This window comes from Chanos chanos, chromosome 2 (genome assembly GCF_902362185.1).
Source record: "Chanos chanos chromosome 2, fChaCha1.1, whole genome shotgun sequence".
NCBI classification, from domain to species: domain Eukaryota; kingdom Metazoa; phylum Chordata; class Actinopteri; order Gonorynchiformes; family Chanidae; genus Chanos; species Chanos chanos.
In genome coordinates this window covers 54,206,636-54,228,438 of record NC_044496.1, presented here as the reverse complement: position 1 = coordinate 54,228,438, position 21,803 = coordinate 54,206,636, and the positions used below count along the sequence as shown (strand labels likewise).

Below are 21,803 nucleotides of genomic sequence, written 5' to 3'. Positions count from 1 at the left end.
GGAGGTGGAGCGGGGAGGCTTACGGTCAAAGTGTCGGTGTCTCTGGGTGAAGGTGTTCTGCAGGTTGGAGCTCAGCTGAGACACTGGGGCTTTCAGGTCTGAGCGGCTTTGCTGACTCAACTTTTCCTCCATCTCCAGAGTACAGCAAGAGAAACCCTGAGGACACACCTTCAGATGGGACCCTAACAAACACACACACACAGAGACAGAGAAATACGTCTTAAAAACGTAGCTCAAATCAAATTCATATCAAAATGATCTGTAAAAAGATGAATAATTAAAAATCACACAAAAAAAACTGATGTAACATCATTTTTGCACTGGTAAAACTGACACAACCATTAATTGTAAAAAGAAATACGATTTCAAACCCACTCTTCACCATCATATATCCCTCATACACGAAGCTCTGGCTTTGAGTTCTACGGAATTCTGCAATGAATGTAGGCATTACATCACTGACCTGTGCCTCATAATAAATTCATAATAATAAAACACTGAGATCCTTCTATTAGAGCAGAAACCTGAGCAGGGGTCTGAGCAGTGAGAAGAGGAGGAGGAAAAAAAGAAAAATGGTCAGAACAAAAAGAGCGCTCAGGAAACAAACGTGGCCCTCGCATTAACGCGCGTTAGGAGTGCGCAAGAGGCGGAATGCAAAGGCGCAGCTGCAATAATGTTTTGTTTTTCTTTCTTTTTAATGCGGTTGTTGGAATTCGTGGAGAACACAAGGGGCCTTTCAATGGACCCTCGTCCGACGGCCTTGTTTGGTTTCCCCTGCCAGCCCGCTGGAGCTCCTCACAGCCATACCACGCTACCAACGGCAGAAAGAGACACACGCGCGCGCGCGCACACACACACACACACACACACACACACACACACAACACTTATTCACCTCCCTGGGTTTCTCTCCAAACCCGCCATTTCAGACTCGTTTTGGACAGAGTTAATGTTGCGCGTTTCTAGCGGCTACTGAGGTCTTTTACAAGAGCAGGTACAATTAAAAAGAAAAAAAAAAGATTAAATGACTCATTGAAGGACTAATTTTATAGACAACACATGCTTGTCTACTCTGTCATTTGTATATAGACATCTCCGCCAAGCTTTGTATGAGAACATCTGCTCGATGAATTGAGGTAGGTGTAAAGTGAGTTGAGTTGTCGCTGTCTGGTTGATAATTACTATTACTATTAAATATCCAGTAGGAAGTGGTGGTGTCCGTTGCTAGGGTTCACGTTACACAAGCAGAGTGACAGGACCAGTAACTGAGTGTTAATGCAGTGGAGAGAATTCTCCCTTTGTGTGTGAGAGAGACTGGTTTATTTAGACTCGAGTATGTGTTTATGTTTAGACAGTATTACTGCAACTCATGTGACGTTCAATAGTGGCGTATAGGAAAAACGGTCCAAGTTACACACCAGCGTGTATCCTGAAGAACACAGACACACACTGAGTTTACGCCAATGTCAACACACACACGCGCGCGCGCGCACACGCACACACTGGTGTACACATATAGACTCCTGCGATACATACTGAGAGAATATAAACTAAGAAAAACTGAAATCACTTGCAAATACTGAACAATTTTTTGTTATTTGGGTTAACTTTGTACTGGTTAGTTCAGTGTTTTTAGTGGACAGACAGCTCATTTCAACATGTGCCTGAAGAACTTGAAATCAGCATCACACCTTGGAGTATATATCTTGGTGTGTGTGTATATATATATATATATATATACACACACACATATATATATATATATATATATATATATATATATATATATATATATATATATATATATATATATATATATATATATATATGTTTTCATTACTTGCTGGGCAAGGAGACCTGACCATACCTTACAGAGGGCCCCAACTCGGTTGTACCTCAGGTCCAATGCAGGAACCCGTCCAAAACTGGATTAAAAGCGTGAGCCACACGCAAACAGCATGAAGTGCTTAAAGAACCCACACAGAAACACTACTGCTCAACACACGGCTCTTTGTACGAAAGGCAACTGGAAAAAGAAACCAGGAGAGAAGTAAAAAGCATGTATTCTAATAAAAACATGCGAGTGGAACGGTAATACAGAACCAGCTCACTCCTGTGGCCCCCTTTTGCAGGCCACACTGTAGACAAACAAACTATCCTGGGTTTTCGCCCATTTTCAATTGCTTAACCAAATAAGGCCAAAAAAAAAAAAAAAAAAATCATCTTTTTTCCAGGAACGCTTGTATAAATGTCACACTGTAGGGCCACAGCGCGAGGCCGGCTAAACGATAGCCCGCTTCTCAAAAAACTTCACGCACAAGTAATTCCCCCCCCCCCCCCCCCCCCTCCCGCGCGGAAAAAAAAAAAACAGATTAAAAAACAAGCTTTAAAGAAAACGGCCCGCTTTCAAATTGAAATGGTTCCCTTCGACTGACCGTATGCTCCGAATTGATTCTCGCTTATACAAACAGGTAGGGCCTTCATTAAATAGAGTGCCCGCGGTACCTTGAAGTCAAACAACTTGGTTTTACGGGTACAGAACCTTTAAATCAAATCCCCTCTTCCCCATTCCCCCGTCATTGGCTGCAACCCAAAAATGACTCGAGAATTAATCATTTGCTCATGAGAAAAGGTCAAGTGTGGGCAAATTTAGGGTGTACCCTACCTTTACCCCTGCTTTGATCCCCCCCCCCCTTAACATTTATCTCTCTTATTTTCATCCTTTGCTCCTTATTTGGGCAGGGGAGCCATTTCTTCCTGTAGGTTTGTGTGCATGTGCTAAGTTAAAACACAATCCAATTTAAAACACATTATTTGCAGACAACCAAAAAAAACCCAAAAAGAAATCCTGTTCAGGAAGGAAGACTGATGCACCCACACTTTAAAGGTAAATGGACGTATGTTACGCATGACGCTAAGCAAATGTATAGTTCATTTCCTATTTCATATCCTCTTTCATTGTTAACCTCACTCTCTATCAAATACACTGTTTCCTGGTGACATCTGGACAACCTGTTTGGTTGTTGGTTGGATGGAGGAAGGGAGTAGAAAACGCCTAGTGGATAAAACCCAGATTAGCCTTTACACCCCCCCCCCCCCCCAACCCGCCAAAAAAGTCCCAGGCAGACTTCTACTCCCCCAGCCCCCAAGCGCTTCCCCACAGGCTTAACCGCCAGAGTCAAAGGTTAACGGCCACTCCTCTGAGAGAGGTCATGTCCTCTGACCCCACCAGGGACTGACCCACCACCCGCAAACACACAAACACACACACAACCACACACACACACACACACACACACACACAACCCAGGCTCCACCAGCCATCATCCTTCTGAGTCAGAAGTCGTAAATTCCCTCAAGGATTATTTCAGGCTGTCTACCACTGTAAATCGCCCCAGTCACCACATCAGCATGCTGTTGCCAAAAAGAAATGGAGTAATAAGACTGCACTGGTGTCTAATGCTGGGTATCTTTGCTTCCCACTTTTTTTTTTTTTTTTAAACCGCTGTAATTTAGTTAAGAATATTACATAAGTGGAAATAGGGTCATTGGATCGTTTCTTCGCCATGGTTCTCGCTATCTGCTTGAAACCCGTTCGCTGAAGACGAACAAATAATTGACTGATGTAGAATTAGCCAATGATCATTCAAGCGACTGTATTTCCAAAACATGATACAACACTAAAGTTCACAAATTCAGAAAATACAGAAACTCTAATAAAAAAAAATTGTGTTTAAAATTCTCTGCCTAAACTTTGTTTTGTTTTACTTGTGTTTTTCCGGACCCTGAAAATATTCTGTCAAACATTCTGGTCTGCCCAACAGGGGTGAGAAGACAAAATTTGTTCTCAATGAAAGAACACGTCATCCATGAAACCATTCCAAGACAATCAGTAGTTGAAAACGAAAAAAAACAAAAAAAAAATTACGGAAAACTCTTTCAGATCCTTTTGAAAGGCAGACAAAAACACAGGCATGAGAGCCAATCCACATGCCCTACGGCCATCCAGTCCACCAAGTCCTCATTCTCAGCGCCACAATTATCACAGACACAAGCAGACTGCCACTTGACTGTCTTTTTCACTCTCTTCCCGCGGGTATATCTGGTCCCTCTCTCTCTTTTGAGTTCAGTGCAGGCAAAGGGACTGGGGTAATGCGTGATCGCCAGTACACAGATCCAACTCAGAATAAACAGACTAATAAACACTAATAACTGCCTTACAGAAAGACCTGCTGTCCTAGACAAGGCTATTGCTAAATCGACCAGCACTGAGGAAATTCTAAGTTCTGAACACATTTGCGTCGGCCGTTGTTTACATACTAAAGCAGGGCTGGGAACATTTTGTGAAGGAGGTTTTAGAGGGTAAATCCAACACGGGTCTATCGGTATCTCTAAACTACTACAGACTCGCTGCCATTTAGACGGTTAAAATGAAAGGGATGAAGCAAAGTGCAATTGAGCAAAGAGAAGATAAAGCAGCTAACAGCTAGGTATTTGATTTTCTAAATCACAGCAATTATATTTTACGGGAGTCTCTTTCCCCAAATTCGGAATTCATGTCGAGGCATGTGACTGGATTTCAACACTTCTCCATACCAACAACATCTGCTGGTGCACTATTTTTCTCTCTGTCTGTCTTGTCTCTCCCCTCTCTCTCTCTCTCTCTCTCTCTTTCTCTCTGTGTGGCCTGAGGCTATCACTCAAGACTGACCATCCTTCTTTTCGGCTGTCCTCACAATGTAGGTCTAAGTTAGGTGAACTTTCATTGTCCCCACAAGACCCACTGAAAGGCACGTCTCCATGAAACAACTATACACAAGACTAACTATCTGTTGGCAAACATCAACTTCTCAGCTTTTTATACACATATTCCCTAATTAATGGACTGTGACGTGATTCACACGTTTTTTTGTCGTTGCTGCTGTTGTTTTATTTATTTATTTATTTTGTAAGAGTTTCATGAACACAGCTGAAAGTCAGGGAAAGGCCTGAAGTCAAAGAACTACCAGCGCTACAACTAAAAAGTGCACCGAGGTTCATCATAAAGTTCAACATGCGGGTGAAACATCTCCGCTATCTTGTTAATAAAGACACAGCTGGCTCCCTATTAATAGACCGGGTTGGGCCCATGTTAAAATATGCACAAGCGGACAACTTCTCGGCCTGTGGTTTTCAATGGCAGGACAATGGCAAGAGGAAACCACTATTAAACCCAAACGGTGCATATGGAGGCAATCAGAACAGGTTCAGAGTAGGTTACTGCATTCCCTTCCACGCTGACTCGGATTTACTGCCTATCAAACGCTGGGATTGCGAGTTTCCAGTAGCTTGGCGGACACAATCACGCTATTGACGGCCTAGCCCTGAAAAGTAGACTGAGAGCAGCTGATCTGGAATGACAGACAAGCTTGGCTTCAGCAAGGAATTTCTGGACAAAACAGTGAAAAGATTCCAAGTATGTCATCACAAAACGTAAGGTAATGCTCGATAAGAGGTGTACATGGTTCAACTTTCTTCTTCTCTCTCCTCACTGGGATAAAATAAATGTGCTGACTTCCTTGTTGTAGTAATATGAAAAATGACTGTAGACATGATGATTTGGCCTTTATTGTGACCCAGGGCTCCTTCACACAAGCATATGCACTACTACAAAAAAAAACAACAAAACAACAAAAAACCCCACTAAACCAAACAGAATGACTTGGAAAGATATCAGAAACTTTTCAGACAGGGGTCAGACAGGGGCAGGGGATCAAGGGGAATATTCTCAGGGTCAGACACAAAATAAAAAAATTATATAAACAAACAAACATACACACATACATAATAACAAGCTGTAAAACTGGCTTAGGTCACCTTATGACCAGTAATGCTGCCCTACACCACAGGAAAAGCGCTAGTCTCCCCATCTGACCCTTTCCACTCCCATTATAACTCCGTTTCCATCTTACTTAGAGCAAGTACTTTTCCCTAATCCAAAGCGACACAAGCACACTGAACCACTTCCACTGGGGCTGTTTGTTTGGTCAATCTGAATGATATTGCTTTTTTCCTCCTAGCAAGGGTCACACCACATCCAGACAGGAACGAGAAATCTCGTTATGTCCCTTTCGGAATATAATCGCGACTTATTAGCAATTCTCCAGCACAAAGAACAAACCATTGGACAGACATCCCGTCTGAGGCCCCAACGCGGCAGGTGTTGTGTAGATGAGGAAGTGAGTTAACAAGCAGGATATCCCATGTCGCACAGCCAAGCCGTCCCTAATACCCAGCAGGAAACTCCTTTTTAGGCAAGCCGCAGGTCAGCCAACTCTGAACACGCTGGACATCTTCCTCTGCTATTGCTTTATCAAAATGCTTTAAAAAAAAAAAAAAAAAAATCAAAACTTTTAAGAAGTGGCTTTGCCTAGCCTTGCATTAGCAGCATCCTCATTTAGCCAGAGATGAGTTTTGGACAAATTGGAAAAAGGCCCAGGATTACTTAAATTCTGTATGTCAAACGCACTCTAACCTTTATTTAACCATGGAAAGGTAGAAGAGCAAACTTGCCCTTTTTCAAGGCCACTGTGGTGAGATAAGAGGACAGGCAGACCGGGGTACCATGCTACAGTTAACATCACTAACTTCAACAACTTAGTATTAGGGATCTGTCTCTTGTCCAAATGGCTTTTTCACTTAAAATTCAGACTGGTTTGCGGCACACTTCGCAAGCCAGATTCTGACAAATGCCTCAGACATTCATGTGACCACAAGTCACATCGGTAAAAATAAGCAAACATATAGGTTATACAATCTTCCACGTCAAGGTTGGCTGAGAAGGCTGAAAGAGAGGACAGGACTAAAGATGTAACTATCCGAATACAAATTTGACAAAGCCGCAGGTTAGACATGAGTGCAAACATCTGGTTGTGGCCAAAACTAAGAAAATCACAGCAGGACAATTTTAGAAACGGTAAAATATTTATATTCACAAAACATGAGCTCCTCAAACTTGCAAGCCATATAAAAAAAAAAAGAGAGAAAGGGGGGGGGGGGGGCAGTTTAACCTTCACTTTGTGACGGTTCATGAAACAGGAATTTCAGATGAGAATAATTCACTTTGGAGCAAAGGAGCTTTTTTTGCAGAAAAGCAGCCAGCCACAAGACCTTGGAAAGCATTAGTGCAAAATGATGTTTCCTTAAATAAATCAAGAATTAAAATCTCTCCGCAACACAGCTGTCAAAACAGTCTCTCTTCTTTTTCAGATGGCAAGAGGTTCATAAAAGCTCAGATTAATGTGCCCAGTTAAAGAAGGACTTCATTAAAAACAATATGATGACGTTTTGTTATGAGGCGACGTCTCATGCTCCATGCTACTGAGCTGACATTTCATGCTAATTATCAGCAAACACTTACCGGTCTAGACAGCTAAATAATCATTAACCAAAGCAAATGTATTACAGTTTAACCAAGGCAATTCTAAGTACTATGTACAACTCAGACCTATGCATTAAACGCAAGACAAACATACTTCAACTGTTAAACGTGCGAGTATGTTTGAAATCTGTCAACCGCTAAACAAAGCATGTAAGGCTAATGTATGTCTGCACACTCCACCACATATTCAGCTGTCCATTCTTGATTGCTATACCAGTCAAGGCTTCTGTCCAATTAAAATACCCTGCTGGTGAACGTTCAAAAACGCTGTCATCCATGCACATTTACCCAGAAACCTCTGGGGAGGCTCTACAACACTGCTCTGGCCTCTAACTCTCCCTCTCCCTTTCTCTCTCTCTCCCGCTCTCTCTCTCCCGCTCTCTCAGGCACCATCTCCGGCTTTGTCTCCGCACACAAAAGCTCCCAGCGTACACCACTTCCCAGGTCAGTACATTGTGAATGCTTTAACTTGAGTTTACCGCTCTCGTGGGCACGTTAAAAGTCACAGACTGTCGTGTTAGCCACGTCAACTTAAGGAACTAGGGGCTGTTTGTCTCCTGTTTATAGCTCACTCAGTGACATGATTTAAAAAAAAAAAAAAGAAAGAAAGAAAGAAAGAAAAGAAAAAAAAAAGTGGGATGTTACGCATTTGAGCTAAAGCTAAACCTGTGAAAATGAACCAGCAAAGTTGCTCTTGTTCAGTGAAACATTAGACAACACGCACCACATTCACCCTAACTAACAGAGCGGAGCCACAAGCTCTTTTGAAGGGGTGAACAGACTGGTTCAAGCGAACAGAGCAAGGTTCAGGTGGAAGCAATTACAACCCCCTAAACCTCCTCCCCCTTACTAGGTGCCCCACTCACTTTCATGAAGGAAGAAACACTATTCTGTACCAAATGGGGGGGAGAGAGAGAGAGAGAGAGAGAGAGAGCAAGAGACTCAGACTAACTAATTATAATGAGTGGATAGGTAAGAAGAGACATGACAGGTTGGAATGTCTCGTTTATTTATCCGAGTGGAAAAGGGGACAAGAAGGAAAGGCATGGGAGAGAAAAAAAAAAGAGAAGGGGGGGGGAGAAAAAGTTAAGAGGTATAATGAACTGGTGACGCAGGTTGGCATCAGAAACACAAACCAAGTAGATTCTGAATTCCCAGAGACAACCCCCTAAAGACAACCAACTGCACACATGCATACACAAACACACACACACACACACACACACACACACACACACACACACACAGCAGATAGCTTGGTGTAACTCAAGTATCTCACGCTGGCCTTTGTGTGTGTGTGTGTGTGTGTGTTGGGGGGTGGGGGGCTAACATTAGAGTGCAGGGATGGCTGAGCAGTAACAATGCATTACCATCACCTTAAGTAACCAATCACAGTCACCATCCCACGCAATACACTGACAAACACTCGTAATACTAACTGGCCACGTTTTACAGTAGTTTCTGTCTGGCTGAAATAACCGACTCCAAATCAGCTCTCGCTCTGCCAATATCGAGCTTAAGAATAATGAGAATGAAAAAGAAACTGATCCAGGATCAGTTCAGAGGGTTGAAGGACCACTAAGTGATAAATGTTCTATATGCTGAGTGCTGAAATCCTTAGCTCCCTTCTCCTTTAAACATTCAGAGACCCCGTAGTTCACGATTCCACATCAAGGCCTTAAGATTTTAATCTTAAAAAGCAGGATGTGGATACTGCTATTCCTACAACCAACTACCGAACTACCAGATGTACATCATCCTTTTTTTTGATGTTTAATCCACTCTTTTTTTTGGGCCAGGCTTTGTGTGGGCTCACATTGTCTCACAGATTCGCTGAGACAGGTCTGGTTTCTCGCCGACAAATGGAAAGAACATGTTACAGCAAAGCGTTATTATCGCAGTGTAGGAGAGTAAAATCTGGGCATTAAAGGCATTCCTGACTCATCTCTCTCTCTCTCTCTTTCTCTCTCTGTGTCACCATCTATACTCTATACCCCCCCCCCCCCCCGCTTCCATCCTATGCCTCGCAGTGCTCTGTTGAAAAGACTTTGAAAGATCTTTAACCTGGGAAACAGTCTAGGTGATGGAAAACGTTGATCAGTGGGGGGGGGGTTAGGTGAGGACTTGTCTTGGAGCTTTGCAGCCTTACGATAGACCGTGGAAAGTGTGCTTCTCATTCCTGTGATAACAAGAAAACCACTGATAAAAATCACTGATCTCTGTCTTGCCCCTATTTTTACACTGTCAGAAAATTTTAAAACAAAACAAAAACAAAAACATCCCTCTAACCTGCAGCGTATGAAAGATTTCAAGTGTTCAGCACACGAGTGCTATACTTCATCCCCTTGACTAAAAACAAACCCGGGGGGGAAAACGCCCAAAAGCAGCCCCCTTCAACACCGCTTACAAACCAACATCTAAAAGCAGCTGAAATCCACCAGATGTCGAAGCTGAAAGACACACGCTGGGGCATCGTGTGTGTGTGTGTGTGTGTGTGTCTGTCTGACAGAGAGCCCCACAGGCAGGATGAGGTCAAGCCAAAGATTATATTTCTAAGTCCTCAAAGCTACAACTTCGCAACAATGATTCTGGTATATACCTGTCGGGCTTTGGAAACTGGATATCAGTGAAGTCAATGGGAAGATCTTTACTAAAGACTCAATGTCAAAAGGTAAGCCGACACTCAGGTAAACTTACTAGGCTTTAGTCATGGATCCCTCTGTCCGCTTTCAGTGGAAATATATAGACAGGCAATGTCAATAAATCAATGCGTACCCATTGGTGGCTCTCCCAGTACTGCTCAAAGCTTTCGGCTCGGATCAAACATAAACATCTTCAGTTTCCCTTGCAGAACATTCTGTCTCGGTGAAAAAGCATTTCCACCCCCGCTCTGCCTCAAAAGCTTCATGCGATCTATGACAATAATTCAATCTGAGTGAATTATGGCTTTATTTATTTATTTTCAACAGAGGCTCTACACCTTCGGAGAATCTTTCTTAACCCAGGTAACACAGAGTAACTGTGCTGACAGGTTTTTGTTTGTCTGTTATTTTTTTCTTTTTTGAAGTGTGTGAAGTTGGTGTCTGGTTTTAAGATTCGTCCTTACACTGTCCGTTGGTTTGGGGGGGGGGGGGTGTTAGAGGAAACAAAAAAAAGACTATCCATTTGTCTGGCAGAATGCAGATCCTATCAGAGTCCCTCTGTCTTCCCTTCTGTTTATTAAGCCTTCAAAGTGTTTGAGAGGGAAACTGCTCATAGCACACACTGTTAGAGAAAGAGTTCGCATAATGAGACCAAGCTAAGAAGTGTTGGCTGAGAGGCTTGTCTGGGGTTGGGAAGACCCTGATACAAGCCATGGGAGTAATTAGCAAGGATTACAGTGGATCTGGCCCAGAACCAAACCCTGGCCCGGTACCTCAGCCAAGTCCACCGGCCGTCTCCTCGGCCATTTGAGAAATAACGGCAGCGCTATTGTCATCATTATCAACCTCATCAACGTCAGCGTTAGCATCCGCGCTACATCTGAAGGTAATTTACACTCCATTTGTGTTCCGCCTCTACCGAGGGAGTCTCATTAAAAGCTTTGTTTATGCTACTCAAGGTGGAGTAATGGATGTGGCTGGTAGGACACACACACACACACACGCATACATTTGGAGTGATATGAGCCTGTAATCCTTGGTACACTCCTCACAGCTGCCATAGTGACACTACCGCTGACAGACAACAACACAAAAGAAACACACTGCCTCTCAGATATCACAGCAATACACACACAAACACACACAATATCGGTGCTTCCTTCATGGATGAATTGACGAACAGAGAGGCTCCGAATGGGACACAGAACACAAAGCTAGAGAGAGAAAGTGTGTGTGTGTGTGTGTGTGTAAGCCTTTGCTTGAATACTTAGCAACAACATAGAGTCCCTGTCAATGCCTACTGACAAAGCCACGGGAAGAAGGGTTTCTACACACAAACAGCAAGTAGCTTTAGCGGGCTGTTTTGGAATTAAAATCATCTGGAAGCCTTCCCACGCACAGACGGAACCCCCGAAGGCTCGAACGAGGGAGCGGAGGGGAGGGGAGGGACTGTGAGAAAAAGAAAGTGTTAAGATGGGGCAGAGGTGCGGTACAACATTATGCAGTTACCAAAAAAAAAAAAAAACGAAAGTGAGGAGAAAAGGAAGAAAAGCCTGCTCTGAACCTTGAAAACAGAGTAAAAAAAAAAAAATTTCCCCTGTGCAAACATTTGCTTCAAAGTAGCTCCAGGAGGAGTACTGGAGCGCGCACGGATCCGTACGTCGAGCGAAGGGGGCCGCAATACGAGAGCCCGTTTAACTGCACGCAAGCAGGAAGTGTTAACAAGTAGTTCTGGAGGGGCAGCCTGTATCTGCCGTCACGTGTGGAAAACCAAAAACACAGAGGCAGGTTTCTGACGGGGTGGGGGGGGGGGGCATCAGAGATGGCCTGTACTGTACTTGTACTGTAACGCCAAAGCCAGGCCGACAACACAGGGTGGGAGGGGCGTCCAGCGCAAACAAGAGTGTCACAAGGAGCGTGAATTTGAGAGAGGATGGAGAAAGAGGTTAAATTCATGTATGAGCAGGAGTCTGAGTGAGTGAGTGAGTGAGTGAGTGAGTGAGTGAGTGAGCAGGCGGGTGGGGGGGGGACAAAAAGCGAGAGAACGAAAGGGAAAAAGAAAGTGAGTGAGTCACAGCACATGTATTCAGCCCTCAAGCCTTGTTTCAGAAACTTCCTACTTTGTTTCAAAGAAGCAGTCACATGCTCTCCGTTCAATCATGCACACTGGCTGTCCCTCTTTACTAGCCCTTCAAAATCCCTCTCTCTCTCTCTCTCTCTGGTCCTCTTCTTCTGTCAGTCAAATTGCCCTTCTCTTTTTCCTCAATGCTCTTGGTCAGTCAATCCTCCGCCAGCCGATTCTTTGTTGTTCCTCCCAGCTCTGCGCTGCCCTGTGTGTGTGTGGGACTTGGTGGTCCCCTGTGGAATGCGCTGAGGAGGGGGGCAGACCAGGGCTAAAAGGGGGTGCCTCATTGTTCCCACAAACAGTGTTCACCCCCCACTGGGCCGTCGCTCACCGGGGGCTCCGGAGAGGAGAAGATGGGGAGAAACTGGAGCGCAGCTCAACTCTCAGCAGTGACCGGCCGACGCGAAAACTCTGCCCCGTGCAAATCTACAACCTTCTTCCCAAACTTCAGGACAAGCGTCGGCCTTGTCACAAAACTGCTGAGAGTCAGCGACGTTTCTGCTGTCCAGAGGTGACAGGAAACATAAAAGATAAGCTTCACACACCTCACCAGCATTCAGTTAAGCTTTTTTTTTCCCCAGGTCAGTTCACTGTAGTTTCCTCTCATGACTGTACATTCACATTACGCCAAAGCACTAAAGCAACAAGAATAACTGTACTTTTAGTTGTCCATTATCCGCTGTGTTTTTTAAAATAACATTTTCTCCGTTAGATAAAGAGCAGGTCGAAATAAAAAAAAAAAAGAGAACAGCACTGATTCTAAATCCCGTCGTGCCCCGCGAGAGTCCTGTGAACGCTGAACGGTTTTCAGACGCGTTCAAGTCTGGTCTCTCCGGTCGCCCAGCGCGCCAGCGACTGTAACAGGAAACCGATAAGAGCCTTTTCCACCACACGATCAGGCCAACGCAGCGCGCCCGCGAAAGCGCCAGCCCCGCCCGTTCTATTACCGCTCTCTAGCCCACTCGCGCTCTCCAGACATCTTCCTCCAGATAGCCAAACTCAATTCCAGTCAGTCGGGGAGGAGCAGGGAGGTCACTGAGGTCCTGTGAGACAGGTCTGTGCCAGTGTGCTCGTCCGCTGTAGTTACGGATTCACTCCGGGGCTATCACAACAGCAGAAAGCGCACGACTGACACGGTAAAAAAAGTACGTTTTAAGCAAGTACTGCCCGGCGCTCCTCCTCAGGGCTCACAAAATTGCACGTTTTACTTATCTCTTTGCTCTAACACACCCGATACGACTTATCAGCTAATTACGGAGAGTTTAATTCGCTGAAGCGGGTGAGTGTCCGAGAGACGTGAACACCTACAGACCTCCAGGATCAGAATTTGGAAACACTGCCCTTAAGGACACCAAGTGCAAAAAGGGATTAAAGAAACTACTCTAAAATTTGACTTATTTTAACCAACAGATGTCAGTGAATAAATCAGCCGCCAAGAACTCACCCACGCGCTTCACAAACGGAAGCACAGACCGTGCACTAAAAACTACAACAGCACACACATCTCTCTCTCTCTCTTTCTCTCTTACATTGGGTCATCTATTAATTGAATTCCTACTGAACAACTACGACACCTCAGCTAATAATGAATTGTGCCAAAAAATGAAAACAAACACAAGATCAGCACAATTACGACTGTGTGTTTTTTTTTTTTATCAATTATATTCTGATTAGCAGTAACAGTGGGGTGCACGTGGGGAGCTGGCCAAATAACAGCCCAATATTTGCGGATCCTCGCACCAAACATAATGAACCTATTGAATTCTCAGCTGCTAAGGATAAAGGAAAACCGTCAACATTACCGACACTGACACGTCTCAGAAAATATGATGGCAAAAGAACACATGCTGCTATGGTCACGCAGTGTACGGTTTGGACAGTTGTTCAAAACAAAAAGCCAATAACAATCCTCTAGTCATTTACAGAAAAAGGACAGAAACTCTATTTTTTGCTTAAAAAGCTATCTTAAGCTTTACAAAAAAAACAAGGTTTATTACACTGACAAACAAACAAACAAACAAAAAGAATTAAACCCTCTAAATTCTGCCCTGCGCTATTCCAATCCTTTCACTTCAGCTTGGAATTTTCATTAGTGTTGCAGGAGGAGTTCACTGAATCTCTGTTCCAAAACAAAGATAAGCTTCTCCTTTACAGCCAAGAACAATTTTTTTACTATCATAGTGTTTCAGTTCTGTGGAGAAAAGCATTGATCCTCACTGACTATGACAAACCCTCACATTGTATTCTCCTGAAAAACACACAGCAACCACGGTTTAGTCTGTAGCGATAAGAAACTGCAGACTACGGCCTGTTCTATGTGAACCATCTCATTGCTGTGGAGTATTTTTAAGTAGACACATCTACGTCGTAAAACAATATAAATTTATGACAGCATTCGATACTCAATTAGATGATAAAAGTATTTGCAAACAGGTGGCTGTAGATAGTAAGCTGCAAAGCACACACTCACAAACACACACACACCGGTTTAGAGAGTTCTGTGGGCATGGCTTGACTCCAATGCCCCAGTTTCACAATTCGTATCTTGTCTATTCCATGACACTGCAATATCTGAGTCTCATATTTAGCCTGCTGCAGACACAGGGCAGGGGAAAAAAAAGCCGCACATGCACGCGCGTACGCGCACACACACACACACACACAGGCAAACGCGCACACGCACATATACAGCTATGTGACTTACAAATCTGTGGTCATTCGCATTCATTAAGACAGATGCAGATACAGATCCTAAAACCTGGTCTTGCAGATTAACATTAACTAAGTTTTGTGTCTCAGACTAGACTTCATTGACCACAAGATTTTGGAGACATGTTCTTGGGCCAAGACTGCTTGCATACAAGCTTTGCAAGGTGTATTAAAACCACATAACCTTAGCCTTAGACAGAGGAGATCCTCAACTGGAAACTTAGCGCTCTGAAACCCTTCTTTTCCATGCTTTACACTGAGAGAGAGTAAATGTAGCATAGGTAGTGTAGATTTCTAGTTTTCCACAGGGCATCGCATATGGAGAATAGGACTAAAAGGTAATGTGGAGACAGAGCTGAAGACACAGGCTCCAGTGACCACTGTGCCAAACATAGCGGCACCGTTTTACTGGATCACATGCTATGTGGTCATTACAAGTCAATAATTTGAGAGGTCTAAGTTAGAAACTTGATATGGGAAAGGCAAAAAAAAGCCTGTTGCAAAAACCATATGAAAAAGGGTGTTTAAAAATATTAGCTTGTGACACCAGCTCTCATCCAAACATAATTAAAGAAAAAGAAAGAAAAAAAAAACCCCTCAAACCTGTTACATACAAATCTCTCCCAGATTTGATCTGGAAAATATTAAGACATCAACAGACTGAAGTCACTTTCTTTTGTGTAATAATACAGAGGACAGGATTATGACTTGGATAATCCTCTAAAAGCGACAGAGAGAGAGAGAGAGAGGGAGGGAGGGAGAAGAGAGAGGAGAGAGAGAGAGAGAGAGAAACACCACTCTTCACTCCTTTGATCTTTGCTTTTGTCCATACCTGAAGCATGACATAAGACACGACCGCCAATGTAAAGCAAAACAGATTTCTTTCTGCCGAGGAAAGGGGGGGAAAAAAAAAAGTAAACCACAGCCTCCCAATGAGGAGCTGCTGACATGCAGAGATACCAATCTGACCGGTGTGAACCGCTCCTTCTTCTCCGGCTTTTGAAGAGCTGCCTCCCCAGCCACTGTGCAGCACAAGCATTTTACAACGGCTGGTCCAATCATCGACCGCCACAGGTGGTATGGCCTTTTTTTTTTTTAAATACATAGGGTAAAGATTGGCTTATGATGATGTCATAGCGTGAGGTCAAAGGGGTTGTCGCCCTCTGTTTCTCTCTCTGCTACCTGAGCATCATGGGTTGACATGCTGTCTCGCGGTTATGTGATAATTCGTGATGTTCTGACGGTGTACCCTTTTCTAATGGCGGTCCTGTTAAACATCCTACAGTGTAATAAGTGAAGAACAGCACTGTTCCTTTGTGTCCAGCTGAATTACATCAACTTTCCCGAGAAACTCGCGAGGATCGATAGCCGGATCCTTACAGTAGGAAGAACTTCCACACTTTCGCTTGTTTAAGGACCAGCGGACAGGGGGGCAAACACTTATTCACAGTTGGGCTGCTGTATCATTCAGGATCTCTTGGGTTGTGTCTCACTACACTGTAATTTCCTGTTAATCTAAAGCAGAGTGGTGAAGGAAACCTCTCTGCAACACACAGGAACAAATCTCTGCTCTTGAAAAACGCCATCTAACCACCAATGACAAAAGGCGAGCCTAGTCCTTCAAACTATGATTATGTGGCTTCCTGACACGTGCATGGTTTCCCTTTCCTATGAAACACACCATAATGCTAAACCTGAAGCCCTCCGCTAACAAAGCCTTAAGCGCGTTATGAATGAGAAATATATGAACATTCTCAGTGGTTTAACCATAGTGCTAATGAGGCATTCTAGCTATTAGTTATTCTGACACAAAAATCTTTTTATCTCAGCTGTGACCCTTAACCCACATTTTACTTAGCCAATCAGTCTCAAATTATTTACTCCAGGGGAAAAAAAGCTAGATAAGGATTCCTCAGATTTCACAACTGTGTCTGAAGTTTCTTCTTATCATATAATTGCATGTTTTCACCATATATGTCTACAGACTGGCTCAACAACCTCTGACAACCTTTTTTTTTTTTTTGGTCATTTTTGACAGAGGACAACCGAATCTGAATTACGAGGTTTAAGAAGTTTGGTAGAGAAATAGTCATTTTGCAGCCACAAACCAAAAACACAACATATTTGTGCTTAAATGAAAGCTACCCACATTGGAGATTGGTGTCTGCAAGCTGCATAAAGTTCCATATTTCTGATTTAGTGCAATATTCTAGGCAGAGAGGACATCCAAAAGAATGATCCGGAATAAATGATGTTGTGGGTTCAATTGCCTCTCTTGGCTGAAAGATACAATCTCAAGTCAGTCCAGAAAGCATAAATAATGATATGCTTACTGATTAATTTCTAAAAGGCTGGAGGAGAAAAAAGGAAAACTGGCGTGGACGAGTCGTAATTTTATCCATACGTTTGTCCGACACTATGTGCTGGATATGCTTGGACCAGTGGAAGTGGTGGAATTTTGATGCGAGACCCAGAGAATAGATGTTTTGACTACCCGGTGAAGTGGGCCAACTCTGAAAGCCAAAACCAAGGAGAGGAAACTGCCAGTTCAATTAGGTTCTCCTATGGTCCATTTTCTCCCTAGCAACAGGAGACATCGTTATTCTAAAAGGCAAGGGGGGGGGGGCCTTTTTGTGTGCTTCCCTTTTGCATTGTGAAGAGCCCCCAGCCCTCACGGACAGTGGACCTTGTATGCTTTCTCCAGATCAATTATCTCAGTCTACCTCGGTGACAAAAGGGGGGGGGGTTCACTGAGGTTGTGTATGAACAGGGTCCATCACATATTGGGTCCTATTGTACGCGGCACACGCGTACAGCACCAACAACTACCGGCTCCACGGGCCCTTATAATATGTTCTACTTTTAAAACCCATCACAACAAAACTGGAGCCCCAATACAACAAAACATGACTAATGCAGGCATGTCTGGACTACACTGAGAGAAGCCCCCCCTCCAACCATAACTATTATACTTCAGTGGAAAAGACAATGGACCTGGAGGCGGGTAAAAAAAAAATGCAAGGAAAACAAGGAGTCAGTGAATTCCCTGGTTCAGGCAGCTGCTGCATTTCTCACTAGAAATAGTACAAGCAAAAGTGTCACTCAGTGATACACACCTGTCAGTCTAAAAAAAAAAGCTTGATAATGGAAAATGACAACAAAAAGACTTTTTCTGAACGATTTGCCAAATAAAGATGTAGCTTGGTTCTAAAGAACAAGTATTAAAAAACTTTGATGCACGTATTCATACTCCATGGAAAAGGACTAATGATAACACTGTCTTGGAAATGCAAATGCAAAGGGAATGCACAACGGAAAACTGTTGATAGTAAATTAAAACGGAAGGTTACTGGAAGAAACGGCCAGGGAAAATACACATCAAACATGTAGTGGGCCACGTTACTACAAGCACAGCAATATCGTATACTGAATTCAGCATAAAATAATAAGATAATTAAGCAACGACTTAAACGTAACAATTGTGTAGGTTCAAACGATATTTACACAATGAATGAAAATCAGACGTAAGGTAGAGTTCAATTTAACGGTCTGTGGGATTGAGAAACTTCTTTTAAAAAAACGTATGCTCCCCTTCCGCTCTTCCACTCTGACCCCTTTCTCTACGGAGCAAACTTTTAAGGGGGGAACATGGGCCTGAAAAAGTCTGGGGAAAATTTCCATTACTTTAAGGAAATAAGACAGACAATATAAACAAAGCGTATCCCGAGGCTAGGATTTCTCATCGCGTCCTCGCCGAAAAGACCAGGACTGAGACTTGTTCGTGTACCCACCCCTTTTGCCCCAGCTCCATGCCCGCATCAAGATAAAATCGCTGCATTTACATGACCATTATCGCTCACTGATAAGAGTAGTTTGAATTTTTACCATCCTCCACAACACGCATACTTACAACAACAGAACATCACGGGACACAAAACGTTTTCCCAAATTCGCGTTGTTTACTTCGCAAAAACTTGTAGCCTCAGGAGAACATCTCAAAATAATCAGCTACCTGTCCTATAAAGATTGATTTTATTACTTCAATTATGCCAGTCTTTGCATACTAATTCGGAACGACATTTGCTAATACCGAAAAGGTGGTTTCCCAAGTGATTGAAACCTCCAGTCGTATACACAAGCGGTGCGGTGTTTAAAGGAGCAACAACTGGCGACTAATGTATATAGGTCAGACATTTGGAATGCTGTTGCTCACTACTTTGCTACGATGTAACCATCTCTATAACGAACCCCAACTAAGAATTAACATTAACACGAGTAACTATACCTACACAAGACGAAACCTTGGTTTTTTTTCCTCGAATTTGGCCTGTTTTATCCAATGAGAGTATAGTGCATTCGACTCTAACTCTGACCAGTTATGTTAGTTGTGTCTGTGTATACACGCAGATGTGAATTACAAGTAGCGTATAAAAGATTGAAACTGTTTTCACGCATAGCGAACTTTCTTTTCAAACATATTGGAAAACCAACATCCATTCTGTGCTGTTCTGGTGGTCATACCAGCACCACGTATGAGTCTTTTGTTTGAGAACTTAAGGTCTCTCTTGGCAGTTCTACCAGTGAGTTTGAACGAAAGTACTTCTTGCCTATCAATGGAACTTACCATGTACCCCTTTGTTAGGAACATCGTTCACGTTGAAACCCTTCGAACTGTAGGCAGCTTTAACTTCATTGCAATTCTTCGATTTCTGTTCAGCCTTAACCGCGACAAAAATCACGATCAACGTGCAAACAGCTGAAAACGCAAAAACTGGCTTCATCGTAATGGAAAGCTGCTATATGAAGTAGCAACACAAAAAGTAAAAACAGTCTTAATGTTTAGTTAGGAATAAATTTCGAATCCCACGTTGGATTTCCTCATGGAGATGCGCTGCCTGTTGTCTTGTTCGTTGATTTTTTTTTCTTGCTGTTCACGGCAGCGCTGTTAACAGGCGAGTTGGTTGACTCACTAAGTTTCGTACAAACTAACTTGGGCCTCTTTGAAACTTGGTAGCTTTGTCCAAAGTACTTTCAGAATCACTGCGAGGGAAACGCGATCGAAAAGCAAGCGAACTTTTGAAACTCTGTTGTGTGATTCAAAATTTTCCGGGATAAACAACAAAAAGCCAGCGAAACAACATGCCTTACAACGTGTAAAACCGGGTTAATATAAACCAATTAAAAATCAGTAATTTAAATCGGATAATGTTCTATCGTTTAAATGCATCCACATCGAACTTGGCTCCAACTGACAAGAGTAACGATACAGCTGAAACAAAAAGTTATCGAAAGTTTCTTTCCTCTTGGCGCTGAGGTTTTCAAGACGGGACGCTGAGTGAAGTTGCCGTGTGTTGCACTCTTAGCTGTGCGCGCTGCGAGGTAGTTAGACTTGCGCGATCACGCAACTGAGTTCCGGACAAAGAGCTGGTCACGCGAAATACCTGGGGTGGAGCATGGAATCGGGGGTTGAAAAAAAAATTTTAAGGTCAAAGCTCGGCTTGTACATTCTGATTAAGCACTGAGGTAATAAAGATTTACCCTAACCTGTAATCTTCATTCGAGGGGTTTCCCCAACTCTATTTGGAAACAGCTATCGCGAATCACGAAGGTACAAATGAACTCTCAATCTATTTACCACTGGCTACCTGTGCGCTTATGCACAGATAATGTCATGTTCTGGCATACAGATGATTATGTTCAATACAAATTGCGGCTGTTACCTTACAAAAATACAAAGAAGACCACTGTAAAACACAAGAGAACACCCTGGAACGTTGCATTTTGCAGAGCAACAGTAAGACCTAAAAAAAAACTAGCGAGGCAAACTCAAATGAGTGACAACTCTCACTTAAGTGTGCCGTTACACATCAGTAAAACAATAAACAAGAGCGATGCCTTTCACCACAAAAAAAAGCCTACAGTTCAGTGTGCCCCCATGTTACGAAATGTGGCACTTGATCGCTAAGGGTGCACTGTGGCTTTCAGACATATGACAAGATAGAAGTGAAAGAGTTGAGCCAGTGCAATTTAAGCCTTGTTTCCAATACGACTGACGGTCCTCAACGTCTCACTCGGCGTATGACAGCTTGCTATGACAACACAGCTGCTTGTTCCAATGCGGCAGCGTATTGCAAGACCGCAACAGTGTGAGCCATAACAAACCAAAGGGGGGATCTAAATAGCTTTGTCTATGACACTGTATACAGTGTGTCATTGTGCGTCTCCTGAGTCAAGGTTCAGTCATGTGTCAGGCGTGGATGAGAAACATATTTAAAGAATAGTTCACTGTGTTTACCAGATTGTTATATCTTGACCTACTTGACATGTAAGGTATGCACCAATCAGATGTAAGGTACAAAAGGAGATAACATATACCTTTTCAAACGGCAGGCATTTTTTTTTACCTTTTCTTTCTTTTTTAATCTTTTTTTTTCGGTGTAGTATTGAATGTGTGGTGAATAGATTCTCACAATTCTGATCGTTTCCAAAAGTCTCCTTTCATATGGTAATAGCACACTCTCCTACCTTTTCACGATATTACTGTCGCTAAGTCTCGTTCTCAAATCTTACTGTCCCCACCACCCCCCACCCCCCACCCCCCGACAAATTTGGGCATTTTCATGTCACTTTGTAAAGTGTGCTGTGCAGTTGTCTGCCTAGACATGTCATGACTTGTAGGAGCATCTGTGTTTCCATGCATGTGTGTGTGTGTGTGTGTGTATGTGTGTGTATGGTCTGTGAGAAGCTCTCAGAGAAATAACATTCCTTCTATTGTGTCCCCAACATTCCACAGCCACATTCATTCTGTGTGAGTGAGGCTGGGAAAGTCAGTGGCCAATGGGAAGCCAAAGGGGGATGCCGGGGGTCCGCTGACTGTGAGGATGTGAGAGAGTGGGCTGGTGTTACT

At 43.3% G+C, this 21,803-nt stretch overlaps 1 protein-coding gene across 1 annotated transcript in view; it reads right to left on the bottom strand.

Moving 5' to 3' along the window:
* Positions 1–20,238, bottom strand: part of gpc4 (glypican 4) — a 30,613-nt gene extending 10,375 nt beyond the window's left edge. Inside the window, exons 1-2 of the mRNA XM_030764989.1 lie at positions 19,521–20,238; positions 24–182 (exon numbers count right to left, since the gene is read on the bottom strand). Of these exons, the coding sequence (XP_030620849.1) occupies positions 24–182; positions 19,521–19,677 (316 nt within the window). The 5' untranslated portion in view covers positions 19,678–20,238. The remainder of the gene's footprint in view (positions 1–23; positions 183–19,520) is intronic.
* Positions 20,239–21,803: the final 1,565 nt, after the last annotated feature.